At 34.9% G+C, this 27,765-nt stretch overlaps 3 protein-coding genes across 6 annotated transcripts in view; 2 read left to right on the forward strand and 1 right to left on the reverse strand.

Moving 5' to 3' along the window:
- The first annotated feature begins 3,998 nt into the window (after positions 1 to 3,998).
- On the forward strand, positions 3,999 to 9,148 carry LOC134251137 (uncharacterized). 4 transcript variants are annotated; one of them, XM_062733498.1, is made up of 5 exons: positions 4,003 to 4,209; positions 5,409 to 5,494; positions 6,517 to 6,792; positions 7,341 to 7,496; positions 8,012 to 9,146. In XM_062733498.1, the coding sequence occupies exons 2-5, from the start codon at positions 5,461 to 5,463 to the stop codon at positions 8,230 to 8,232; spliced, it is 687 nt and encodes a 228-aa protein (XP_062589482.1). In that variant the 5' UTR covers positions 4,003 to 4,209; positions 5,409 to 5,460; the 3' UTR covers positions 8,233 to 9,146. The 4 variants fall into 4 exon arrangements, with proteins under 4 accessions (XP_062589483.1, XP_062589482.1, XP_062589481.1 ...); XM_062733497.1 differs by having other exon boundaries at positions 4,004 to 4,209; positions 5,276 to 5,494; XM_062733496.1 differs by having other exon boundaries at positions 4,004 to 4,209; positions 5,406 to 5,494.
- Positions 9,149 to 12,663: 3,515 nt separating this feature from the next.
- LOC134251135 (AP-4 complex subunit beta-1-like) lies at positions 12,664 to 14,808 on the reverse strand. The gene is made up of 2 exons (XM_062733494.1): positions 14,516 to 14,808; positions 12,664 to 14,313 (listed from the first exon to the last, which is right to left on the reverse strand). The coding sequence occupies exons 1-2, from the start codon at positions 14,603 to 14,605 to the stop codon at positions 12,787 to 12,789; spliced, it is 1,617 nt and encodes a 538-aa protein (XP_062589478.1). The 5' UTR covers positions 14,606 to 14,808; the 3' UTR covers positions 12,664 to 12,786.
- Positions 14,809 to 19,877: 5,069 nt separating this feature from the next.
- The window catches only part of LOC134251136 (U3 small nucleolar RNA-associated protein 6 homolog), a 62,826-nt gene continuing 54,938 nt past the window's right edge, over positions 19,878 to 27,765 (forward strand). The window contains exons 1-14 of the mRNA XM_062733495.1: positions 19,878 to 20,052; positions 20,276 to 20,360; positions 22,454 to 22,495; positions 22,680 to 22,751; positions 23,039 to 23,059; positions 23,443 to 23,490; positions 23,609 to 23,672; positions 24,148 to 24,266; positions 24,418 to 24,450; positions 24,538 to 24,579; positions 24,741 to 24,816; positions 24,945 to 25,029; positions 25,840 to 25,925; positions 26,593 to 26,640. Of these exons, the coding sequence (XP_062589479.1) occupies positions 19,961 to 20,052; positions 20,276 to 20,360; positions 22,454 to 22,495; positions 22,680 to 22,751; positions 23,039 to 23,059; positions 23,443 to 23,490; positions 23,609 to 23,672; positions 24,148 to 24,266; positions 24,418 to 24,450; positions 24,538 to 24,579; positions 24,741 to 24,816; positions 24,945 to 25,029; positions 25,840 to 25,925; positions 26,593 to 26,640 (913 nt within the window). The 5' untranslated portion in view covers positions 19,878 to 19,960. The remainder of the gene's footprint in view (positions 20,053 to 20,275; positions 20,361 to 22,453; positions 22,496 to 22,679; positions 22,752 to 23,038; positions 23,060 to 23,442; positions 23,491 to 23,608; positions 23,673 to 24,147; positions 24,267 to 24,417; positions 24,451 to 24,537; positions 24,580 to 24,740; positions 24,817 to 24,944; positions 25,030 to 25,839; positions 25,926 to 26,592; positions 26,641 to 27,765) is intronic.

Consider the following 27,765-nt stretch of genomic DNA (forward strand, 5'->3'; position numbering starts at 1 on the left):
GGGATGTCCAATCTGAGGCGAGGACTACGACAGTGACAAAGCGGCTCAGTTTATCGCAAGAGGGGGAACGACCTGCTTTGGTTAAATTAAGGACGAGCATTAGGGATAAGCTAAAGAATGAGGGGGAGATGGAAGGAGCGAGCGAGAACAAGAGCACAATTTACAGCCAACCTGTTCCAATATACATCAAAACTTTAAGGCAGCAAAGGATTAGGAAAGCTAACATCGGGAAGAGAGATAGTCAAACAATATTTGGAGGATATGTGCGTATGGCGATCGATTTAGAAGAGTTTGAGAAGCTGATGCAGCCCGACAAGCCATACCATTTGTTCGATGGAACAGAACCTAGGCTGCGAGAAGTCAAAGATGTCATCAGGAAGGCTAGAGCAGCTTCATCACCAGGACCAAACGGAATTCCATACAAAGTTTACAAGAACTTTCCGAGACTAACTCAACGTCTATGGAAACATCTGAGAGTTGTGTAGGAGAGGCATCTTCGTTAGCCAAGGGATTCTGAAACGCTACTCTTCTCTTTATGAGGAGACGAGCGTATCAGAAACCCTTGGCTAGCAAAGATGTAGGAGATTGAGCAGTTACCTGACAGTTGGCACCAAGCTGAGGGATGCTTCGTTGTAAAGAAGGAAAAAACCCAAACTCACTTAAGCAGTTTCGTACCACTTCCCTGTTGAGCATCAAAGGGAACATTTTCCTGGCTATTTTGGCCAAGAGGATGACAATCTATATGCTAGGCTGTCATCATGCTATGTGCTATCTAAGAGGTGCATTAGATATAGCTTTGCAGAAAGGATGGGTACCAGGGGTCTCGGGGTGTGTAGAGCACACAAGTGTTTCAGTGGAGATAATACGGTAAGATAAAGAGATGAAAGGTGAACTGGTAGTAATATGGTTGGATCTTGCCAATACTTATGGTTCAATGCTTCATATGCTAGTCCAACTTAAAACTAAACACTACAGCGCCATCATATACCAGACGGGATACGGACGCTGCTCAAGAGTTTGACAGGCTTCAATTACGGTTCACAACTCAGGACTTCATAACATCGTGGCAGCGCCTAGAAGTTGGGAGTGTCAGAGGCTTCACGGTTTCAGTAATTCTGTTCTCTGCAGCCATGAATTTGATGGTGAAGTCGGCGGAGAAGATGAGCAGAGGTCCCTGGATGAAGGTAGGCGTGAGACAACTCCCTGTCAGAGTGTTCATGGAAGATATGGCCATAAGTACAAAGATCATTATGAGGGCAAAATGGAGCTTAAAGGAGATACAAGATATCATCGGTTGGGTCCGTATGAAGATCAAGCCAACAAAGTCGAGAAGCCTCATATTGAAAAAAGGGGAAGTCACAGGAGAAAAGTTTCAGAGCGGGAGATGAGATTATCTCAACAGTCTCAGAAAAAATAAATGCCTGGGAAAGTTCTTTGATGATTCACTGAGAGATAAACAGAATGTTAGTGACACCAGTAATCAATTGGAGAATCGGATGAACATCATAGACAAAGGTGCCTTACTATAGGAAAATACAAATCATGGATATATCAGCACGGTGTACTTCCACAAATTCTTTGCCCTCTATCATCTATGATGTGCCACTATCATCAGCTGTATCGATGGAGTGACGGATCAGTGGGTACCTTACCAGATGGCTGGCAGTTCCCAGAAGCTTTAGCAGCATTGGTTTATACAGCATAGGAACAAAGCTGCAATTATCATTGACATCAATTGTCGAGGAATCAGGGAATAGGAATTATATCATCAGCAAGATAGGGTACATCGTCAGAAGTAGTCCGAAAAATCTGACGTTTTCCTGGCTTTTTAACGATTTTGATATTTTACATGCCAGGAAAACGTCAGAACCGGCGCCATTACGTAAACTGGAAAATCGCCGCCTCCAACTGGAGGCGGCATTCTCGAGTTGATTTTAGATACTTGCGAACTGAATTAAATTTCAAAGTCAAAAGTCATCAATAGTACAATACTTACAGAACTTACCAATATAGTTTTTATGGTTCATTTATGAAATAAATAATCCGATTAAAAAGGTTTTATCACACTGTCGAGATTTGTCTTCATTTCGGACATTTTAAAATCTTGCATGTCCTGTTACAAAATGTGGAGTGAAATTTTCTTTTCATCGATATTTGTGAGTACTAGAGGCATTGTGCTTTTGATAAATTCTGATTTCGGCATTTAGTTCGGTTCACAAGTATCGAAAGTCAACTCCAGTTGAAGACGGCGAAATTTCCAGTTTCGTAACTTAACACTTGGCGCCGGTTCTGACGTTTTCCTGGCATGTAAAATATCAAAATCGTAAAAAAGCCAGGAAAACGTCAGATATTTCGGATTACGTCAGAAGTGGAGAAGAGGCAACTTAAATTGTGCGGAAAGAAGTGCGCAAAATGAAAGAGCACATAAAAATGGTGAAGGCAGTTGGTACACTGTATGAAGAAGCAGGGAAGCTGGCTAAACTGGGAAGGAGTTTTATTGGAATGGGATATAATAGAGCCCAAAGACTGGAATTCCAGCTAAAGGCTGCCGCTTATGACGTGTTGCCATCGCCAAGCAATCTGACAACATGGGGCACGAAGGACAACCCAAACTGCATTTTTCAATATATTAATATTTCACATGTGTATTTTTATGACAAGGCTCTCACTGGGTACTTTTAATTTGACACTTGGACCCACATTAAAATATGGCATTGGACATAAGTTTTTAATGATTGGTGTTCGGGGTGACATCTGTCTTAGTTAAATTCATTGACTCAAGTCCTTCTTTGGGTAATAACATTTTTCATTCCTTGATTTGCATATGAAAAACTTCTACCTTCGCCAAAAGCTGTCATACGTGAATATTTACATTTCCAATAAATTTCCCCTATGATTCTTTACAAAATAAAATGCGGTATACATTAAAATATGGCATTGGACATAAGTTTTTAATGACCCTGTTTTGTTTTTGACAGTTGGTGCGTAAATTTATGGCAAGGTGAGGTATATCTACAACGCTTCAGTTAAATTCATTGACATCAAGTCAAAAATTAAATTCATTTCTTAATTGAACATCAGTGTTTCACAAACACATCTTTATTATTTAAAGCTAACACAATACATGTATATGATTTAACAACTTAATTTATCTATTTATCACAAGGGGGTCCAAATTTCAAGGCCGTAACTAGGCCAAAAATTTAAGTGAGGCTTGATTTGCATATGAAAAACTTAAAAGATTTGGTCCTTCTTAAGTCTCGAAGTAAGGTGTCAAAAGCTGTCATACGTGTCCTATATCACATACACAAAAAGAAAGTGTTTCACAAACACATCTTTATTAAGAAATTTTTAAAGTAAAACAATCAAACAATTTACATTTGAATTATATTTTGCATGTTCTTAACGAATATGGGGATGAGATAACAAAAGTTGAAATATTAATTTAGCACAAAGACCCTCATAACATTTATCGTAAAACGTTTTCACTTTTGGAAAAACTCTAAAAATTTAGTGAGGCATTTGCCTCACTTGCCTCAATGGTAGTTACGGCCTTGAATTTCCTAGCTGTGCCTCCTCCCAGTGGATTTGCAGCTGAACAAAAACTTGTGTTTTTCATCCATTTAATATATTGTTTTGTGTCCCAATATGCTCTGTGTGGTGAATCGATTTACCATACATAGTATTTTTTGCATTCAACGATTTAGTGGAGAATGAACCCATACTCCAATTTGACAAAAACAAAAACAGGATTTCCTCGTATTAGACATGTTAGAGTTGATACCAGTATTATAAGTACAGGGACCGGGGATATTTTATCTATAAATTAGATCTCTGATCTGCACGAAGTCAGGGAGAATACTGGTTTCCTTGGATTCCATGAAATGAGATAGAAACTAACTTGTTCGTCAATTTATAGCATAGTGTGGACCTGAATTTAACAGTCAGTAGATCCGCGCCATGAATTTGGCGGGAGGACAGGATTCTGTGTAAAACTAGCTCCTGTTTGTCTCCTTTGTGAGCAACACATGCATGCACGTGCATCCACCATACTGCTGATCGACTAAACAGGAACATATTATAACCACCTTACTGATGTTTTATCGAGACAGTTGCGTAATTTATGCGTGACAAAAAATTGATCAGATTTACATTGTTGACTGGAGTGACTGGTGAGTAAGGGACCACTGATGGGAAGCAGAGAGAAAGGTGCGTTATATCCCTGTATATACGTATATGGCACATTCATAAGAAAGCTTTTGTTTATCTCTTTATACAATGTATTGTTAATTGTTGTCAGTAGTTATTGAATTATTCGCGCTATTCTTTTGTTTGTTCAGTAGATTCCCCCCACTGAATAATGATTTAATTAAATGCATGTTGGAGGAGGGGGTGGGGGTATATTTATCATACTTCATCGGAAACATGTAGTCTCGTTTTTTCAAATAAAGAAAGAGGGGGGGGGGGCAGAAAATGTTACTGGAAATAAAATTTGACACCCCCCTTTTCCAATACTACATGCCTGACCATGCTGATTGGAATGTTCTTTCGCTTTTAACTGTTTAAAACATACATATATATTTTGTAGAACTTAGTGAAAATACAAATCATGTTGATGTTATGTCTGCTTGTACATGTTGTTTGCTATACTATAGGTATTTTTCATTACTATAGTATTGATCATGTTGATTCTTTAAATTATGTTGTGCCTAAGGTCTTATAACTGTTGTTAGTTTGATCTGCATGTCAGGAAACTATTTAAAAGTTCAAGGAGCAAGTTCTATAAAATTAAATCAATAATATCCTTGTTAATGATTTCATGTAAAACACTACTCTATAGTGATGTAGGATGTGGGTAACCTCAGATTGTTAGAACAGTTGTAAAATTTATAGGCTTTATTGGTTAAAACTCAAAATTAGTAAAGAATCGAACTGAACTGTACAATTTAAATGACTGTGTATAATCAGTTTCCTGATATATCATTAACTTTTAATTAAAGTTGAAACTGACTTAAAATCAACCAAATGAAACATAAATAAATAATCTGGTTTATTTTGGAATTTGATTGAACCCTGGTATTTATTGTTTTTTTTTAAAGTCAAGTAAAGGCTACTTGACTTCATTAAAATCTCTCCACAAAAACATCACATTGATAAATACATAAATCCATTTTATGCGATTAATCTTTGTGAAATTCCAGAGCAGTTCATACATTAGATTGTCAGATAGGAAAATTGATGAGTGTCTCTTTAAATTTGACTCCATCTGTTACAGTCCGATCAATGTAAGACGATTTTTCACCTGAGTCAATTTTCTTGTGTTTATACCTGCATGTTTCCTGCTCCGCATGGCTATATGCATGACAACCCACATAGATTTATCACAGTGTATGTCTTGTCATTAGAAGGAATGGGTGTTTTAATTCGGCTGTAAACAAATGAAGCCTTAGATACACAGAGATGTCGAGGGGACGCTTGGACCATTCCCGTTCAGGTGTGTATTTAACCTTCATGTTAATTGTATCAGGTCTTTTGTTACATTATGGATCTATAAAAATAAATGCAGAAAGATGAAAATAAAAGGAATTTACTTTCATTGAAAGAAATGCAACAGAATTTAAACACTGTTTTTCCATTTTGAATTGTAAGTTTAACAAATTAAACATTGTAATCTCTAACTTGTAATGTGTACCTTTGTGTATCAAAGAGCAGTGACCTAGATAATTAATTGTCATGGCATGTTAGAGAATTGTATGTCTTATGTGACCTTTTTGATGTTTATGTGGACATTTTACCTGGAGGATAAAGCTTACTTTCTGTTTGATGCAATCTAAATAAAAACTCTAGTACCTTGTATTATATAACAGAAATGGATAATTTTCTTTTATATCAAGAAATCTTGTCATTTGTTGTTTGCACAGGTGTTTAGGCCTAAAAGCTTTGTTTGACTTCATGGTTTTTAAAAAAAAAAACTATTAATACAATATGTGCAGCTGATTAGATTTGACAAAATTTCTAATTTTAGTCCCTTTCTCATTGGGTTTTACTTCTATAAATATGTGTTGTATTTAAAAAAAAATTAAATGCCTGAAGCAAAAGCTAATTGAAAAGTAAAATAAAATTCTATTTACTTTATTGATTAACCCAAGTTGATATCTTTAGTTTCTCAAATAAATGAAACTAGAAAAACTATAGGCTAACATGAGTATTTAACTTTCATTAGTTAGAATACTAATTTCTAAATTGAGAGCCAAGTCTAGAACGTTTGCTTCATCTTCCTAAAGAAAGAACTAAGAGAATGTCTTCAATCCATTTTAGTGTGTACATAAATCCATTTTCCTTGGCTGCATGGGTCATTGTTCTATAGGTAGAATCCTTAATATGCTTACAATATTTAAGTTATTCACCTAGATTTTTACTTAAAATTGATGCCCCCCCTCCAAAAAAAAACACAAAAAAAACTGCACAATTAGCTTTAGTTTTGCATAATTTATTTAAAAATTAAAATATTTTTAGTGAACATTCCACCATTACCAAAGACAAAAGATCAATTAAAGGAAAAAAACAGGAAACTACGCAAAGAACTGGACAGCCTACGTCGGCAATATCGAGATAACGTTTACAGTGTAATAGAGAACCTGAAGAGACGATATAATGAAACCAAAACAGATCTCACACCCAGCTACGAAAAACTCAAACATCTGATCAAAGAAGCCACGAGTGATGAAGTTCTAGAACAATGTAAACTGCCAGAACACAAGCATTCCGTACAGAACAAGGGGGTGGATCACTGTAAGTAAAGGAGGGGTGAGGTTTATAGTTTTAATCTCTTAGTCAAGAACACCACATCCTGATGTTTATAAGTTAAAACTGCTTTCTCAAGGGAAATAACTCCTGTAAAACAGAATATGTATGCTCCATCTTTGTTAAAAAAAAACCCAGCTTGGTAGTAATTTAAACTATGAAGTTTAAGCATTTTGACATGGGTAAATGTTGAAGATGTAGAGTTGTAATATATATGAGTATTTCAGGGGAACAAAAAATATACTTTCAGACTATTTTTTGGATTATTTAGGGTTGTCTGTTAATCTGTATCTAACGTCATGATAAATTTTAATATTTTTATGCCAATGGTGGATCCAGTATTAGCTATCTTAATCTAATAAACCTGGGAAAGGGGGGAGGACTACACTGTACCTCTACATTAGTGATAGATATTTTTTCTGAAGAGATACACAAATACTAAAAAACTTAAAAAAATAGTTTTGTAACTAAGTTAAATCAATTCATTATACTGTTGCATTTGAATTTGAAATGTTTCTTTATGTGTTCTCTTGTAGCTTTTAACCACAATTCCAGTGCTAATGTAGAGCTCCACATTAAGGACGCCGTAGCCGCTCGGTACGATCAACGTAAAGGAACGGGGGCATTCCTCCAGTCCTGCCGAGAATTTGCTGGTGTGGGAGAGAGTCACGTACAACAGCAGAGAAGGAGGGGTGGGTATACATGTTACTTCTTAACATCATCCAAATGTTCATAATTCATTTCGCAAGATACCTTAGTATGGTTGTATTCACATGAAAGGAGAAAAATTTACACAAATTCTGGTAAAAATTATGCATGAGAATAAAATTTTTGCAAGCAGATGGCCTTGTAAAAATATCAAAAACAAAAAATCTGAGTATAAACTGATTTCAGTCCACATGAAGGTAAACTAAAATACAAAGAGATTTTCGTCAACTCATTTATCTGTCTTTACTAAGATTGTAATATTTTGATCCATTTTGTATTCTCTGCCCACAAGACTGCTTTATTTATGTTCAGTTTCATATTACAGAAACATCCATGAATAGATTTTTAGATGATTAAAAATGTTCTTCTTATATTATAAGAGAGAAAAAAAATCAGAGAAAAAACTTCAAATTTTATGATGATTTATTGTAAATAAAAAGAGAATTTATAGGCATGTAAATAATGCTTACAATGATCTCTTCCATCCATCATTTTACAGAGGTTTCGGTAATGCACAAAGCCGAGATCGCAGATGAGAATGAGGAACTGAAGCACCACATACAGTGCTACGACAGCAAGTTTTTACGAGCACACAACAGACTGACTAAACTCCGCCAGGAATACGTCGAGTCCAAACAATACCTACCTCCCAAACGCTACCGTCTGCTGAAGGAAATGATTGAGACAGTCGTAGAAGACAGTAAACTTAGACCAGACTGATTTAATGGCGGAAGTAATAGCGACTGTTTTCCGATTTGTCATTTATATTCCTACTGGTACTTACAAAATGATGGTGGATAAACCTGCTTTTTTTACTTTCAGTAGACATGTGTTGTTACATTTTAAGTTTTATTTTATGATATTTGTTTGAGCTAATGTATTTATTGGATGAAAAACCTTATATAGATCTGTTAAATATACAATTCAATTCAATTCATTTTATTGACAACACCATCAAGGTTTTCTTTCCTAATATCAAAGCACTTTTTCAAAAAGTTACAAACTCTCCTAGCAGTTCTAATACTTGTAGGATTGATAATGTCAATAATAGGGTTTTCCTTCATGTAACAGTGTGCATTAAATATATTGTATTATTATATGATTGAATAATTTCCATCTCTCTGATTGGCTGAGATCCAACTACGTTAGAAAAATACTATGTTGTATTGACCTGGACGTGACGTTTCAGGTGAATACAAGGATTTATTTCCTCTACATTGATCTAAAAATAGATTGGGAAATTCCAAATTGATACAAATTGAATTGATAAGCTATTTCAACGACTATGACTTTTTTTTCAATTGAACAAAAGATAAGAGAATATATATTTTCGGGTGAGGGTGGTAAGAGGGGATGCAGGGCCCCCCTCCAATACTATTATTTTAACAATAATTTTTACTTTTTGGCAGTCAATTTTCCCTAATACTCCTTCGTTTCGAAATCTATCCTATAAAAAAGACTTATTATTTTTTTTTTATGGCAACTAAAATTGATAAAATAACATTTCAAATTGATACGACTGGTAAAGTTTATTTACATTTCAATTCTGCTTCTGTCTTGTATTTGGCAAGGACTTAATTAAATGCAAACAAATAATGAGCTGTATCATTTTATCAGTGAATCATATAATAAAACAATTATTGCTGATGAATTAGCCATCTTCAAAGGACAAAATTCACCTCGCCCTTCAGGCTCGGTGAATATTGTACTCCTCAGATGGCTAAATCATTGTATTGACCGAAAAAAACAGCAATAATTGTATAATATTGTAATCTACATTGATCATTACAAGGACAATAACGTACAAAATGGTTTTTATTTTCAATAAAAAATTTACAAAAATGACATACACGTTTTTCTCTAGGAATAGGTGACCTTGAGTATCTCCCCATTTCAATATGTAGTGTATGAGCACTAATTCTTAGTTTTGTTAGGATTGTTAAGGTCTTCCGTTTCAGACGGAAGACCTTATAGTGATTCTACTGTTTTTTCTTATTATTATTATATATTTTTATTTTTTTAAAAATCTTCTTCTCAGAGATGGCTGGACGGATTTTCCTGAAATTTTCAGGGATGATAGAAAATGAAAATACCCCGAGACGTTTTTTTAATTTTTTAAAAATTAACATACGGTCGTCAGATATGTACGATTTGCGCTTTTTTAAAAAAAATTTAATACGAGTGAGATATCAGAAACGGTAAGAGGGCCAAAACAGGGATGATAGTTGATAAGTAGGCAAATATATGGGTTAAAATCGTCCAAAATCACTTCCGGTCGTCACAGGAACCATTGAAATAGGAAAATTTCAACTTTTCTTTTTTGAAAGTTTTTTAGCATCAGATTATAGCATCTTACTCGTAGTTTTGAAATATGTCAGTCCCACCGGAAACAAAAACGACAACTTCCGGTTATAAGAGAAAAACTGCATATTTTCAGTATTTTTTTTACATAAATATATAGATAAAGTTTTTCAAATGATTTTTAGATATGTTATTCAGACTGCAAATGACTACAGTAACGTCAAATATCTTTGGAAAATTCACTTCCGGTCGCGTGATTTCCTGTCCTCAAAATGAATAGTTCTTATAGCTATATCTCTAAAACGGTTAGAGATGTAGCCCCCCCCCCCCCCCCAACTTAAAGTGGTATATCTTTCGAAAAGGGAAAAACATATGTGTTTTTGTCCGCCGTCACTTCCGGTCGTCGCAGGAAGTGGTCGAAAAATCGGAAATTTCATCTTTCCTTTTATGGAACGTTTATTGCATCACATTATAGCACTTTATTTGTAGTTTCAAAATATATCAGCTCCACTGGAAACAAAAACGCCAACTTCCGGTTATAAGAGAAAAACTAAATAATTTGAATATATTCTTTCCAATATATATTTTTTATAGATAAAGTGTTTGCAACTGTTTTTGGATATGTTATTCAGTCTGCAAATGTCTACAGTAACATCAACTTTTTTTTTTAAATTCATCAAAGCGTGTGATTTTTCAAAAAGAAATTATTATAGCTAGATCTCTTAAACAGTAAGAGATTAAGACACCAAACGTTGACAAGTGGTATATCCTGATGTAACAATTCCATGGGGGATATATGATTGAATAATTTCCACTTCTCTCACAGGAAGTGATGAAGCCAAAATTCAACTTTTTTTTATCACATAATAGCATCTTATTTGTAGTTTTGAAATAAGTCAGTAAAACCGGAAACAAAGAAAACAACTTCCGGTTATAAGAGAAAAACTTCATAATTTGAGTATTTTTCTATCCAGTATATATTCTTTATAGATGCAGACTTGTTATGATTTTTGGATATGTTATTAAGACTGTAACTGTCTTCAGTAACGCCAAATATCTTTATAAAATTTACTTCCGGTTCGTGATTTCCTGAACAAAATGAGAAGTTATCATAATATATCTTGTAAAGGGTAAAAGATTAAGACACCAAACTTTAACAAGTGGTAGATCTTGATGTGTAGGCAAAACTTTTTACTTTTTGGCACCGTCACTTTTGTCACAGGAAGTGAACAAATGAATAAAAACTTTTCTTATGGAATCTTTCTTAGTAATACAAAGACTTCTTTTTTGTAGTTTTGAAATATGTCAGTCCCACTGGAAACAAAATGGACAATAACATTATCAAAGAAAAAACTGCATAAATTTATTTACACTTTCCATAAATATTTTTGATTGGCAAGGACTTAATTAAATGCAAACAAATAATTAGACTGAAATTTCTAAAGTAACCTTAAATATTTTTTCAAAAATTTACTTACGGTCCCGTGATTTTTTGTCCTCAAAATGAGAAGATAATATTACTAGATCTCTTAAACTGTAACAGATCAAGACACTAAACTTATATGAATAAAACAACATGAAGATTGTGCAAAAAATATAGGGTAAAATGCGTACGCCGTTCCTTCCGGTCGTCACAGGAAGTGATAAAAAATTGAAAATGATTTTTGTACATGTTATTAAGATTATAATTGTCTAAAGTAAAGTAAAAAATCTTGGTACAAGTTAATGGCTGTTTGTTTTCCTAAAAAATCATTAAAAATATTATATGCCTTTTTAACATAGGTGAAAGCTCATTCATTTAAATATGTAGGAGAACACTAATTCTTTGTTTTAGCAACAAGAGTTTCTAGTTCTTTTAGATTTCTTCAATGGTAATTCTAGATAGTTTTGTAATTTATATTCATTTAAATCAATTATATTACTATAAAAAGTTGATTTCCCAGAATTTGATTTAGAAATGTTCTTTAATTGTTCACTGATTTTGTTTCTATAATGTTCCTCTAATTTATATTTTAAAGTTTTATGTGATATGTCCAATGAAGATATATAAAGACCATTTCTGTTGTAGAGTATAAAGTTTTCTTCGCCAAGATATTCTAGACCCCAGTGTTTTATCTTCCTTAAATGCAGACACTACTAATTGGTCATTATGATCATTTTCTCTCTCTAAGTTTTTCAGTCTTAAAAGTGTTATACAGTGTAATTCATTTCCTATAAATTCTTGTAACTATTAATCAGGTACGTAACATGCCAAATATGATATTTCTTTAAATTAATGAAAATGTATTTTATTTTGCGAGTATGATTGGCAGAAATTGAATTTTCAATAATTAAATTTAATTTAGCACTTTTTGAATGTGCTTTACATGAAGATACACAAAGCATTTGGCGATGTACTTGATTTAGCGGAGGCTGCTTTTTGCGAGAGGTGTTAAATAGATACACATCCAAATCTTATATATGTTTACAGTAAACTGTATCTGCTGATCTGATATAGTACCAATGTTTTACATTATTTACATTATATTGTAGTACTTTTCAATTCTTGAATAGAGGTACATGCCTCTTTATTTCTGCTTTTAGAAAAACTTTAAAATTGTTACTTAAATTTTGCTAGAATGGTAAATTAATGCTACCGTAATTATTTTTTAATACATGATCTGACTGCTCACAAGCTTACTTCTGATTTAGTCTTATTTTAATTTTACTTCAACAATATGTGCCTTCAATGCAAGCTGTCAATTATAGCTCTACCATAGCTGAATCTCAGAAATGGAATATTGATTTGCATATCATGTCCTTTGTTTTGTTAATGTTGCTATTGCTGTTGTTAAAATAAACTACAAAAACAATAGTACTTAAAAGTCTTTAATGATCTTACAATGTATATTGGAATGATCCATGTGATACAATAGAGAAATCCTATACCTTGAATTCAAAAAGCACTTAAGAATTGAAAAATACATGACAAAACTACTGTAATGCCCTTGTTTCTGTAGAAATAATCATTTTTGCATGTCTGACATCATTGCTTAGAAGTCTATAGTAAAACAAAGCTTGGCTCTGGATGGATTTGTCCGAGTCCTGCAAACACAACTCTAAAATCTGTCCCAGGATTCCCTGCATCGCAGCAGGATGATGGAAAAATACGTGTACACAGGTCATTAAAATCTGGTATTTTATGATAGAGTTTGTCTCATTCTGAAAGTTTTCCACATACTCTTCTAAAATGTATGGGCTTTCCTCTAACAAATTTCCATATTGTGACAGTAAACAAAGGAATGCCAGGCGACCTTCAGTGTCTGTCAATTTTCGATGTTTGTCGGCTATTTTCATTATTATATCTGGTCCTTCATCAATTGTATTTAACTCCAAATTTTTCAGAACTTGAAAGATATTGGACAGTAAATGTGGGGCCTCTGAGTCTATAAGTTGTTTCAGTTTCTTGATCACAGTTGGTGCAGTGGTAGGATTGGATTTGAATACCACTGTGACAGCTTCTAGAGCACCAAGAGACACCTCCTTGGATGGGTTTGAAGCATGAAGAAATAATTCTCCTAAAATTTCCTTTGCATTATTTTCCAAAGCAAGATGTGGTAACACTGCTAACTTGAGTTTCTTTAAATATAGTGGGTCACTTTCTTTACAGAAAAATATTAAATAATGTGGTTGCAACTCTGCTTTAATTTCATCTCTAAATGAATTTAGATGATCTAAGATGTGGAAAACTAGTTCTGTATTTCCATGTGGAATTGCTGCCACAATATTCTTGATGTATCTTTTGAAAACCTGAGGTCGTAAGTGAGGTAGATTTGAAATCAGGCTGAGAAATAACTGTAGACAAGCCTCCGCCACGGCAGTGTGATTACTGACTAGGAAGGTATCGAGAATGTTCAGCATGTTAAACAGCTCATCCTGTGTTTTAGGTTTGTATTTCTGTAGGATGTTTAGGACGTAGCTTTGACCCCAAGGAGTCATGCCCTGGAGGTTATTTAGGAGGTGGTTAGCAATGTTCCTGTTGATCACTATCCCTCCTTCCTTACTTAAAATCTCCTCTAGAGCCATCACAGAATTCACCACCACAATGGGATCGGAGTCCCTCAGCATGGTGTACAACTGATTGATCAGACGCCCGTCATTGTACATATCCACGTTCTGTTTGTACAGCCTACCACAGCAGCACGCCGCCACTCGCCGCACATAAACACTCTTGTCTGTGAGACCCATGTTGATTCCTCTCAGACCATATTCAATGAAGGACTCGTGATTAAGAGTTGACAAAGTTTTCAGGGCTAGGCCTCGGATCACAGGGTTACTATCTGAGCATTCCTGCATCAGCGTGTTGACTGCTAGAAGTGAAACCTCTGGGTTTTTGTTGGCATACAGCGCTGTGAAATGGTACACTGCCTTTTTGGTCACAAGATCAGGGTGAGCCAAAAGCTTCAGCATCCCTGGCAAAAGCTGGGCACAATCTGTTCCATTCATCTGCAGCCTCATGACCTATAAATATAAATGATGTTGTTAAACTTTATCTTAAACATTTACTCCCCTGAAAAGTTAGAAAACTATACATACCAGAGTTATAGTGGGAAATTTGATGATTGCATGCTTATGCTTACTATATAGTATATAATGTACACAGAGAGTGTTTTAACTGTTTTCATATTTATGGTATTGGACTGAGTATACACAATAAGTATACCTTTGTTAACACAACCCTGCACACTGCAGGGTTTGAATGCACAGTCAGGCTCCCAAACTGAGCTGCAATGTTCTCCAGTTCTGAACTCATCCTCCGTGATCTGAAATCATAAGAAATGTATTCATAAAATAATGTTAATAAATCTTAAAGCAGATAGAAGACAAGAGGATATGCCAAACATAATTTGTTTTGATAAATTATTGAAGAGTAAGGTGTTGAACAATTTTCCATTGCATTTACTCTGAATGCCAAAATGATTGTAACGGTTATTCTTAGGAGAGTTTTCTCCATGTAGAGTTTGGCGTTTACAGATACCACTTTCCTTTAAGACTCAATCTCCATGACCTGCAACTGTAGCTCTCTCAGACATAAAATTTGAAAGTGCATACTAGTGATTCTCATGTTTTTGTTTCATTATAAAATATTGTAGAAAGCAATTGCTGTTCCAAAATAATGATTGACTTAATTTTCAAATCATTTAAAATCATTTTGTTGTCTGGCACCGTTTCAAAAGTGCTTGGGTCTTGGTTTATAAATATGTATGTACCATATTGATACCTTGGAATATATGTAAAATTAAATAAAGTTATCTGCAAAATGTGAGGGCTTTTAAGATATAAGAATCAATGTTCAGAGATGTACAGTGCAGAAAAATGACAGGAGCAGTGTTTTTTTTCAAAGAACAAGCCATATAAAGAACGGAGTTGTCAGGACAGACACCATTATGCAGCCTCCATACCTTTACTTTTTTTTTTTTTTTTACATATCAATAAAGTACATACATGTTTATAAAACAAGACCCAAGCACCCATCCACCTGGTCCAGATTGAAGGTTTTTACAATAGAGCTTCGGAACTACAATTCTGTCGCTTGATCTCCATCAGCTGATGGCTAAATATCAGGGGCAATAGACAGGTCGGCCCTAGACAGAAGTTGCAAGTTATGGATGATTTTTTTTTATTTACAGAGGGTGAAATTCTTCTAATTTAGAGTTTTAGGGCGATTTTGGATAAAATAAAATGTCAGGTAAATAGGTCTGAGTAGGAGAAGAATACTTACTCTTAAATTTCTATATAATCTTTCTAAGCAGAGTTATATTTAACTTACTAAATATTTTTTTTATCCCCAAACTGAAACAAGAAACGACAATTGAAAGCTAATTTTAAAACCCACAGGGTGCGTCGATTTACCCAAATGGACCCAAATGGCGACCCAAATGGACCCAAATGGCGATCCAAATGGACTAATAGAAGACTCAGAGATACTCTGAATCATATTTTAGTAAAATAGTAGTACGTGCAAAAGATTTTAACCGATAAGAAAAGGGTTGTTAGCCGTTATTTATACAGACACGTTGTATATGACATATTTCGAACGTATATGTATAAATAACGTTGCCCAGCTCTTGCCACGTGGAGGCCACCCATACAAAGAGCCATAATTTATGTTTTTGGGAAAAAAAAGCCAAAGTTCCGAAATGGAAAGTGTATAATAATTAATCCATACGCGTTTTAAAATTGATAATATTTTTTTGGTGTTTTTAAATATAAAATTGAGGGTTAAAAAGAAGACAAATGAATTTCAAAAAATAATCCATACTAAGAAAGTAAAAACATAATATTCTATATATATATATATATGTGATAGACAATATGTACAAGCACTAGAAATAAGAAAATCAACAACAACAGAACATTAAAGTATATACATATATATAAGAACAACTAACTATACGCACTATATCATAAAAAACTGAACACGAAAAAGTAAAACATTTATACATACTAATAGGCATGCAAAACAAATTTCTGTCAGATATACATATAAAAAAGGCGAAACATGTAACTATGAGAAACTTGAAGCCTACTATAAATATATCTATCTCTCTCTCTCTATATATATATATATCGAGAAAAAATGTAACACTACGCACAAAAAAAGTATGGATTATTTTTTGATATGTTTTAAAAAAAAATAATTATACGCAATAAATGAAAAAAAAATGTCAAAACTAAAAGCAGAACATATATACATAGTAAATAAAGGCATGCAAAACACAATAAAAATAAGAAACAATATAAGCTACTGGGTAAGCACTACTAGTATCTATTGTATAGGTAAAAAGGTAGGTAATATAATAAAATTTTGGTCGAGAAAACTGTTCTTAACGAGTTGTAAAACACGTCACCCTACCAGGGCCCAGACTCAGTTTCTCGCATAACCCCAAAATGTTAAAATATTACTTAAGAATTAGAATATGGACGTTACATCTAAGGAACACAAGAAGGAAGATAAATAAGTAAACATCATCAACAGTTTGTTTTATCAAGTGCACAAGAAAACTGTTCTTATCGAGTTAATACACGACGCAGGGCCCAGACTCAGTTTTTCTCGTACATTTCTAAAATTAAAATAAATTGAAATAAACTGTTTACATATTTACAGTGCAAATGATAATGGTAGATGATAGTCATATATGTATTTAGTTACACTTGTTGATATAGTCACGTTCTGGTTAGGCACACGCACATTAGTGGAAAGTCCGGTAATCATGCCTCTAGTCACAATCGGTAATATAGTCACAATCAGTAAATTTAAGTCACATATGGTTTATAGGCACACTCATTTAGTGGAAAGTTCTAGTCACAATTGGTAATACAGTCACAATCAGTAAAGTCACATATATAGTGGAAAGTCCGGTAATATATTCGGTTTCACGGATCGAAATTAACGCCTCACACGCTCAGCTCTCGGTCGTTTCCTCTGGTGTGGTTTCTGGGCTATCTTCGCGGTCGGGGGAACCTGTATAATAAAATAATGTAAAATTAACTGTTTGGATTGTTATTTGAAAGTGTGCATATAGATATGTATGTATATTTCCGGTTGTCCTTTCTTATATATTACTAAGTAAAGTCACTTATTTATTTAAATAAATTTATTAACATTTATCTTTACCTGGAAACTGCACTTCGTAGACTTGATATAGTTCTTCTTCTCGGCGTCTCTGGGTTTCTGCGACAGGAGTTTCCAAGTTCGTTTCCGTTTTTCGGTCTGGCTTAATTTCACCCATACATCTGGTGACACATGATGATTCTTAAAGGTGTCCTCTAGGATGTAGTTACCATTACCATGGATGGACCGACGAAGATCATTGAACTGAAACGCACTTATTTCGTTAATTTTGCTAATCAGGTCCGGGAGTTTATGTGGCTTCCAGTTTATTGATTCTTTGAGTCTGTTATTCATGGATTCCGAGTTATTGTTTGTCCAAAGCTCGCCCACTGTCCCATTTTGAAGAGGTTTGAAGACATGGTCCAAAAGAAGTGGTTTTAAACGTTTATCGAAATAGTTGCGAAAATTTGGAAATTTGGAAATACGACTCTCCATATCAGCAATTTTTGATTCAAAGGAGAACGAGTCATCACTGTTCACAAGTCCGTCGTAGCCGAATATTAGCTTCACAATAAACTCCCTTTCCTTTGCGCCACATCCCTCTTTGTCTTTCAAATAACGTCTCACATTGTCTTTAAGGTGTTTTGTGCACAGGAGGTGAACGGGGTCGTGGAATGCTTGTTGGATGGCATTTTTAATGGCCTTTTCTTCGTCACTGCCAATTTTCAGTTGTGATGGGTAACCTAATTTGGCGTTGAGATGACAGAGGAACTTATAGTAAGTTCCAGTTTCGCCGTCCCAGTGTAGAAAGGTAGGCCCGAGGAAAATTGGATTTTGTAACGTCTCGCGTTTTATAATTTTTTGATTTTTGTAGGTTGTTATAGTGACAAAGCAAGGTCCCAGATTTATAAATGTCCTGTCTATTCCTATCACACTGCCGTTGGTCACATTGCAGTTCGTCCTTAGATCCTCAAGTTGTTCGTCGGAATAAACAACGACGCTAGGGGGTTTTGATGGACTAATAAACACTTCCCTCACGTTGTTTTCCCCGTTCTGGCACATACTCAATACGGAGAGGACCTCATCAGCAATGTTGTGAAGTTTTGTGGTATGCTGGCCGTTGTCTGTCTTTTTGGAATCTCTGTATACTTTGTCCCTAATTTGCTTGGCATTTGGGGCGTTAATAGAATCCTCCAGCATCATCTGGTGACTGGTCTTGAGAGGCTTTTGGTGTGATTCCCTGGTGATTCTTGCTGCCTCTTGAAGAATGGCCGGGTCTGTGCGAACATAGGGAACAGATGCTTTAGTACAGTTGCCATGTGGGATCTTCTCAGAGTTATAAGAGCCGAGGTATTCTACGATCGCAACTTGTTCTTTGTCCTGGTGATGAGGTGGTAATTTTGTAAAGATGGTTACCCTCCTCTTGTACTCCTCGGCGGTCTTTAATTTCGAGTAGGATCGATGGCACTTCACAACAACGTCCTCTTCCGGCTGTGGTTTTATTGGAATGTAGTGTCTTTGATTTTGTATCTTCTTTTCCACGCACAGAAGGTTGTCCCTAACGACCACTGTTTTAAGAGAATCGTCTTTTTCTACAAAAGTAGAGTTCACTGTCGTACCGGCACGTCCCCATACACCACAATCGTCCGGGAACTCGTATTTGTTGGACACGGTCCTCTGTACAAGTACAAGTATATTTTTCATTTTTTATTTTCTAATCCTAAATGATAGAAACAATTTTAAACGTAAAGTTAAAATCGTATTTTTAGATGAAACGAGGTGTTCCCCGTGTTAAGAATTGAATGAAAAGCTTTAATTTAAATGTATCAACTTTATTTATTTACTTAATTTTTTATCTTTCAAAAATATATTTTTTTCAACAGTTACTCCATATATGGCTTTAATTTTTCATTTTATTATGATGGAATATAATGATATAATTACACATTAAGTAATTATGACACTTACCTTTAAACAGCAACTTCATTAGTTGAAAATGCAGCAATTGAAAAATACAGTGTTTATATAATCATTGGATCTCATCATTAAGTTCTCAATTGTATCGAAATATCTGAATGGTCCATCCATTCTAAAGAAGGTCATTGGTTAATAAAGTAATTATTTACTCAAAAAAAAAAACTTTGTGAAACTCTTCCTGATTGGAAAGCGTATTTTTTTAAATTTCATATTTAAAATATCTGAATATCTGAATAAAAACAAACACACACACTCATAGACATTTTCCTTTAATTTAAATTAACAATATTTGTATTACAATGCAAAAATATATAATTCTGTATATGTATAAGTGTATGTAAGTCCATTTGGATCGCCATTTGGGTCCATTTGGGTCGCCATTTGGGTCCATTTGGGTCGCATTTGGGTCCATTTGGGTAAATCGACGTGCCGAAACCCACACAACATTTCCGAAATAATGCTAGAGCTCTTCTGCATAAAAGATAGAAAAAAATCATATCCGGTAAAGTTTTCGAAGGCAAGACAAGCACGTGTGGACAGTGTTTACATTTTCTCTGAGGTGATCTATTCTTAATCATGGCTGAATTCGTGCAACAAAGCATCGAGGAGATGCTCCCCGAGCTCGAACAGATGGAAAGAATAGGACTGTTCACAAAGGCAGAGACAAAGTAAGAACTGGTCATAAAATGTATATACCTGTCAAATGTCATGTAAATCTGTCAGCATTAGAGTGTAAATTGATTTTATAGAGTGTAATTTGCATTTAATAATTTTAAGATTATTGGAAAGTTATTTATTTGTATGTATTTTTTCTTCATGCAAGAATGCAGAATGTGTTAATTAGGAATTAATGTTAGGTTCCATATTGTGTATTTCCTTTTTATTTTGTAGTCAAATATTAAAGAAAAGGAGGGCACATGAGTACAGAATGCGCAGAAGAACGAAATACAAAGAAGATTATATGCAATACATAGAGGTACTCACTTAATCTCATCAAACGTTTTGCTTAATTAGATATTTTAACTGAAGCTTTCACCAAATCTTCAGACTGTCATTCACAATTCAGGTCTGAAAATTCAGCCACAATAATGATCACTCATCGCAGTTGAAATAGAGACATACCTGTGTTTTGTTCACTACATATTTGTAGCTTAATCATCTTTCTAACTATTTCTGTAAATAAAATCTCTGTCTTTTCTTGACATAGTCTTTCTTCCACAATTTATACGGCTAGTGTATTTGTTTTGATTCAAGCAATCAGAGTTGGGGCTGAATTTCCAGACATGAATTGTGAAGGACTGCTCCAAGATTTGGTGAAAGCATCAGCCAAAATATCTAGATAAGCCTATTCTCTGCCAAGATTAGTACTCATTTTTTATTGAAATTTACAGCCATAAGAAAAATTGTAATCTTAATTTTAAGATCCCCTTTTGTAAAAATTGAATACAAAGATTGTGTAATGGTTTGGGCCATAGACATTGGATTGAGCACTTGACAAGTAATACAGAGATTTGGGGTTTGATTCCTGGTCCATCCATACATTTTGTCCTTTTTGGTTAGAGTTACATAATTTGGTGACTTATGACCATCCCTGGATTTGCAGGTTCTCCTGTAAATTAACCACTGCTGTAGTTCAGCACTCTATCTCATTGTATTATATTGAATATAGTACATGTATACTGAAAAGTTGTTAAGCTAAAAGTAATAATGAAGAAAAAAAGACTACTCCCAGGTTTGCACTAGGTAAAGTTTGCTGCCATGCGCTAGGGCTGTGCAATATTACCGGTATATCGGTATATCGCGGTATTATCCACCACGATAATATATCGCGATATGAAAATCAGATACCGGTATTTCACGATATTTATAAAAATATATAAAAACCTCCTTTATTGTAGAAACTGCTGAAATAATACTTGTAACTTCCCAAGGCCTTTTCAATATAGTTAAAAAATACTTCGTCAGCTTTCAGAGGCAGATAGAGAGAAAAGAGAGAGAGAGAGAGGAAGCTTTTCATTCACAATCGCAATTTTAAATATCTTACTTTAAAATAAAATTGATAATTAATAAAAAGACTTTTAAATAAAATTAATTAGAAAGAAAATATATAAAACATTTCTACAGGGTGTATACCATGTGTACTGTGGTTCTCAAAATCTCATGGAATCTACACGATCGCTACACGATCGACGATGAATGTTAAGTTCAAGATACATATTACAAATAAATGGCCATCCATGTTTTCACGTGATACAGTATTGCTTTTTATCATTTTTTAACAAGTTTCATGCCATTTTAAACATCTTCATGCTATACCAGGAGCATGTATATTAAAACAATAGAAATAGGTCAGTTGCAGTTCCTGATCATATGTCATAATGTGAAATTAGGTCGGGTCTGACTAAAACACCAAACGCCCGAAAATAGGTCACAATTTCTTTCTGGCTTTAATTTTATTCTGTGACCACATAAAATTTCCATATAGTATGTATTGTTTTAATCATTAAGTTACATTTTATGCTATTTCAATAAAACAACTCCCCCCCCCCCCCCCCCCCCCCAAAAAAAAAAAAAAACGTATAAAGAATATACCACGCATAAACTTTTTTTTTCAATTTGAAAATACATCAAATGAGTACATTTTGTTTTAATATTTTACCTGGTATTTAATTAAAGGTTATTAGAATTATGTGTGCAATTAATGTCTTATCCCCCCCCTTTGAACTTGACAGCATTTTAAACTTTCTGCACAAATTTATTAATGAAAATTAATCTACAATATATCGCAATATATTGCAATATTCAAGGTAAAATATTGCAATATATCGCAATATGGTTTTCACTCGCAATACCCAACTCTACCATGCGCAATATAAACTAAATAGATTGTGAATGAAGTGGTTTGGACCATGAATAACAGCCTGGGTAGCTCAGTAGGTAGAGCACCTGACGAGGGATAAAGCCGCATCATAAAGGGGTCACTATGTCCAATTCCCAGTTCAACTGTAATTTTTGTTGTTTGTTACAGTTATATTGCATTTCCCTTTGATTACTTTGATTTAATTTCAGTATGAAAAGAATGTATTAGAGCTTATCAACAGAAGAAGAAAGGTATTTACTCATTGTACATCATGGTGAATGTGTTTCATTTAAGCTTCTGAAGTATAAATATTATCAACTTTCTCTAATTTTTTTTTAACTTTCAGTGATATTATGATAATATCAATAGAGAAGAAAGTGATAAAAAAGGGATTAATTATGATGACATTTACATTCATATTTCTTTGTATTATAGAGTTCTGGAATCCATTATAAGAAGGTTGAAATTGATTATGCCATGGTTCATAGAATTCACAGACTATATAGGGTAAGTTTTGTCCATCTCCTCTTAGGGTTCAAAGGTGTGTCAGTTATCAGAACTATGATTTAAATCGCTAGCAAAAATGATGTGGTGGTAATGAAGTTTTTCCAGATAATGCAATGACACCTCAATATATATCCTGTATTTTCTTGTCTTTAAAAAGATTTTAAAATTTTCCCTTAATTTTTTGAACTCTGCTTAGATGGAATTGTGTCTGACTTACATTTTTGAGTGGAACACTCATGTTCTCAGAAACATATTTAACAGAAATATCTTTTTTTTTGTTATTGCAGCATGTGATTGCCAGGTTTCAGGTGAGAATATTATGAACCTTTGATATTAATTCTAAGTTGTTATTATATATCTGAGTGACACAACACACCTCTTTCACATATACTGTAAACCAACTTTTATTCACGACGACTTTATTTCGCGATTTACCAGGAGTAAACTAGTTTGTGACGATGAATTTTTGCGATCAAGCCTTTTTGGAACTGTTTTTTATAGAAAAAGAGACTTTAAGAGCCCGTTCGTGGCGAGAAATATTCGCGATGACGAGGCTCTCGCAAACCTCGCGAAGATTTCTCGCATGCGAATAAAAGTTGGTTTACAGTATTCTCAAAACAAAAAATTAGTTGACTTATATGTATTTATGAGTTAAATATATTTAACTCTTAATTCTTTCTGTTGTTAACAGAGTGATGTGGAATTATGGCTGTCGCACGTCAAGTTTTCTATTATGAGGGTAAGCCTGAGCTCTGAATAATTCCATAAATATTTGGTAGTAAATGAAGTTGAATAATTTAGAACCATATTCAACTTTGAGTGTTTTTTTTTCATATTAGATAATTTTTTTTTTGCAGAAAGAAAAACCAACTGTGAGCAGAATATTCACTCAGATGCTTCAGGTGCACAGCAAAAACCCAGGTAATGACACATAACTGTATACAGGGTTATTTTCACCCTGTGTTATAATCGCCCTTTTACACTTGCTAACAATTTTGCCTCATTTAATTTCATCCAGTCACAGTTCGGCTTAAGAATTCATACGGCATTCTTTGAATTCACCCTGTTAAAAATTCGCACACTTATGACAAGGGCGAAGGGGGCAAAAATAAAATGGGATTGAACATTTCCCTGTATACAGTACACAAAACTGTGTTTTTATCCCAAGCATCAACCTCAGATAGTAGTAGTAATCTTCATATATATATATATATATATATATATATAAGATTCATACTATGAGTTGGCATTAGATGAGATTTTTGCATATACCCGTAATTATTAGGTATCTTTTAAAGATATTGCATTCTAATATGTATAAAATCCAGCTTCTGCCTGGTATATTAGACAATAGTGGATTTCAACTTGCTTCTAAATTCTTTTTTTATATCTGTAGATTTGTGGATAGCTGCAGCTAAGTGGGAGTTTGAGAACAATAAGAACGCAGATAATGCCAGGAATCTGATGCAGCGGGGCCTGAGATTTAACCCCTCCTCCAAAGCTCTCTGGTTGGAGGTTTGTGTCTCGGGGACATATTTGATTTTTATTTTACTTACAGGAAACCAATATAAAGGCTTGTAATATTATAAAATTTTAAACCACATGTATATAACTGGCAAAAAATAGAAAATGAGTCCCTTATCCCTTATTTTTTTGTTTTCTTTAGTACTACAGACTGGAGTTACTGTTTGTGGAGAAGGTAAGGATGAATTAAAGTGTTCGAGGATTGAAAAATTCAAATTGTAAAACTGGCTTTTCATTCATATGGTACATAACTCTATTACAGCTGAGAAAGAGAAGAGAGTTATTTCAAGCATCAAAAATGAAGGTATGTATAATATATTGTATATACTGTAGGACTGTCTGAATATCTTCAAGAAAATCCTGCAGAAAATTCTTGAACATCTCTGTATGTTCCATTATACACCCAATTGTTATTGTAAAACTGTATATATTTGTCCTCAACTGAAAATGATTTGATCTCTGTAGAGTGATGATCAGGGTGACATACTAGAGGGAGCAATAGCTCAGATTGTCTACAGAAAGGCTGTGGAGGCTTTTCCAGGTACGTACAGGATTTAGCTGTTTATTAGCACTTTGTTTCCAATTGTTCCATCACAAATACTTAATGTATTTTTTAAGCCAAGGATAATTTTTTTCTTTTGATGGCTATTTTTACCCTTCTATATTTAGGTGACCTGAAGTTTTCCCTCTCTTTTTTGCCTGTATGCAGGACGTTTGATTTCATGTCAAAACAGGAAGATGCCATGCTTGAAGGGTAAGCTTTTCTCACTACCTCCCACACCCTTCTCTCTTTCCCATCCTTCCCCATTTATACCTCTTCCTCTCCCATCTCTTCCTCCCCCTCTCTTTCCCTCTCTCTACCCACCCCATGTCTCTCTATCCTTTCCCCTCCTCCTCTCTCTCCATATCTCTACCACCCTCTCAAGTCTTCCCTCTTTCCTTTTTCTGCCTCTCTGCCACTCCCCTATCTTTCTATCCTTCCCCCTCCCCCTGTCTCTCTATCCTTAATTTTTCCCACCTGTTTCTCTATCCTTCCCCTCTCCCCTCTCTCTAGCCTTCCCTCTCCCCTCTCTCTAGCTTTCCCTCTTCCCTCTCTCTAGCCTTCCCTCTCCCCTCTCTCTAGCCTTCCCTCTCCCCTCTCTCTACCACTAACCTGTCTCTATATCCTTTCCTCTCCTCTTCTATCTAACTTTTCCCCTCTCTCTACCACCCCCTCTCTCCTTCTAGCCTCCCCTCTCTATCTTTCCCATTCCTTTTCTCTACCTCTCTCCTTACCTCTTCCCCTTTCTCTACCACTCCCCTTCTCTTTATCCTTCCCTCTCCCCCCTCTTTAACACCACCTTGTCTCCCCCCTCTCTATCACTCCTTCTCTCTCTACCCCTCCCTCTATTATTCCTCCCCCCCCCCCCCCCCCCCCCCCCCCCCCCCGCCCTCTTCCTCTCTACCTCTCCACGCGTTCTCCCCCCTTTTCATCTTTTAATTTTCTGTATAAACCCTTACTTTTGATTTTAACTTTGTGTCTTTCTTCCTCTGATGATAGTTTTTAATTTGTCTGGTGTTGTAGATTGGAGACACTCTATCCCTGTGACCCCTATTTGTGGGAGGCTAAAGCCATGAGACAGCTAGACATTGACCAAGATCATCCACTGGGTAAGCTCGAACCTAGGTATATCTTTTAAGCTACATAATAATCTGGAAAAGCTTGACATAAACTTTTCTTTAACCTGTATAAGCTGAGTGAGGTAAATCTAGGCTTATCTTAAAACTATATATTAAAGCTGAACACGATTCGTAAAAGGAATCTGTCCGCCATTTTTGTTCCCGAGCCATGCTACCCTGCAGACCCCTATAAATAGGACAGAACTTGGTCACTGTTCAGTGTAATCAGTCAACACCGGTGAAGACGGACGTATCCTGTACAGAACTCGGTAGCGAGAATAATAACGTAATACTTCGTCTAATGCAGGAAAATAAGATACCAAATAAGTTTACAATTATAGTTGTATAAGTCAGTGCAGTATACAAACAACACAGATAAACGCAACTGCGATAAAATATAAACAAAGGTAATGCAAGATAACCAGTACGAACACGGGTTGCCATTCCACGCCAATACCCGTAACAATAAAGCAGTCAGGTGTAACGAATGCGACGAGTATACCCTAGTATTGATGTATCGTAGATAATGCTATCAAAAATGGCGTATGCCTATTTACGAGTTGTGTTCAGCTTTAAAGTATAAAATGTTTCAGGTTTATGATAAATCTTCCTGAATGTGACTTATTGATGTTGATGAAAATTTTTTATGCTTTTTCAGAAATGTTTCATAAAGTTTTTGAAGAGGCTACTAAAAAAGTGAAAGAGGGTAAGTGGAGTCTTTTTAGTGGACCAGTGCAATACATTCTGCATATACAGTTGAACTTCGTATCTTGTACATTAATATCTTGAATACCTTGGAAATGTTAAAGTGATTTGCAAGTCCCAACCACTAATCCTTTTAGCATTTTTAGGTCACCTGAGTAACTCAGGTGACCTATTGCGATCCGTTTTCGTCCGTCGTCGTCCGTCGTCCATTGTGTGTCAACATTCGAACATTTTCAACTTCTTCTCTGAAACCACTGAACCAATATCAACCAAATTTAGTATACAGCATCTATGGGTGAAGGGGAACATAAATTGTGAATTTCATGGTCCCTGCCCCCCTGGGGCCTGGGGGGTTGGGCCAAACCACTAAAATTATTGCAATCTTTAAAAATCTTCTTCTTTACTCCTGGACATCAAGCGGGCAAACTGGTGGCATGAATGTAATGAGCATTGAGTCCTCTACCAAAATTGTGAAATTTATGGCCCCAGGATCAGGGGTTCTAGTGCTAGGGAGGGGTTATATAGATTATATAGTGAAAATGCATTATTTCTTTTAAAATCTTCTCTGCTTCTGGGTATTAGATAAACTAACTAAGTAGATAGTTATGATGAGCAAGAGTGCCTCTTCCAAAATTGTGAATTTTATGACCCCTGGATCAGGGGATCTGGTGTTAGGATTGGGCTCTGTTGATTATATAGTGAAAATGCATTTACCAGTATTCTTTGAAAAGCTTTTTCTCTGCTTCTGGGTATTAAATAAACTAATTAAGCACATAGTTATGATGAGCAAGAGTGCCTCTTCTAAAATTTTGAATTCTATGGCCCCAGGGTCAGGAGTTTGGGTGTTAGGGCGGGGCTCAATTGATTATATAGTGAAAATACATGAATTCTTCGAAAATCTTTTCCTTTGCTCCTGGATTTTATGCCAGTGATCCAAGTATATATATATATATTTATGATGAAGAAAGGTTCATCTAGCAAAATGGTTATTTTTTATGCCCCCCCCCCCTTTGGGTCGGGGGGGTTGGGGGGCTAAAGTCTGAAAATAAATTAATGCTTTGAAATCTGCTCCTTGGTATTAATCAACCATTTTATGATAAAATTTGCAAAATTATGAAATATGTGG

Source organism: Saccostrea cucullata, unplaced genomic scaffold (genome assembly GCF_032062105.1).
Source record: "Saccostrea cucullata isolate Sc308-1 unplaced genomic scaffold, CSIRO_AGI_Scuc_v1 ctg84, whole genome shotgun sequence".
Lineage (NCBI taxonomy): Eukaryota > Metazoa > Mollusca > Bivalvia > Ostreida > Ostreidae > Saccostrea > Saccostrea cuccullata.

Bases quoted from the DNA above. Each gene is read 5' to 3' on its own strand.
- LOC134251135 (XM_062733494.1), bottom strand. From the start codon at position 14,605: ATGAGTTCAGAACTGGAGAACATTGCAGCTCAGTTTGGGAGCCTGACT. The intron at 14,314-14,515 runs GTATACTTATTG...TTATATTTATAG, and splicing joins GCAGGGTTGTGTTAACAAAG to GTCATGAGGCTGCAGATGAA.
- LOC134251137 (XM_062733498.1), top strand. From the start codon at position 5,461: ATGTCGAGGGGACGCTTGGACCATTCCCGTTCAG. The intron at 5,495-6,516 runs GTGTGTATTTAA...AAATATTTTTAG, and splicing joins CTTGGACCATTCCCGTTCAG to TGAACATTCCACCATTACCA. The intron at 7,497-8,011 runs GTGGGTATACAT...ATCATTTTACAG, and splicing joins ACAACAGCAGAGAAGGAGGG to AGGTTTCGGTAATGCACAAA.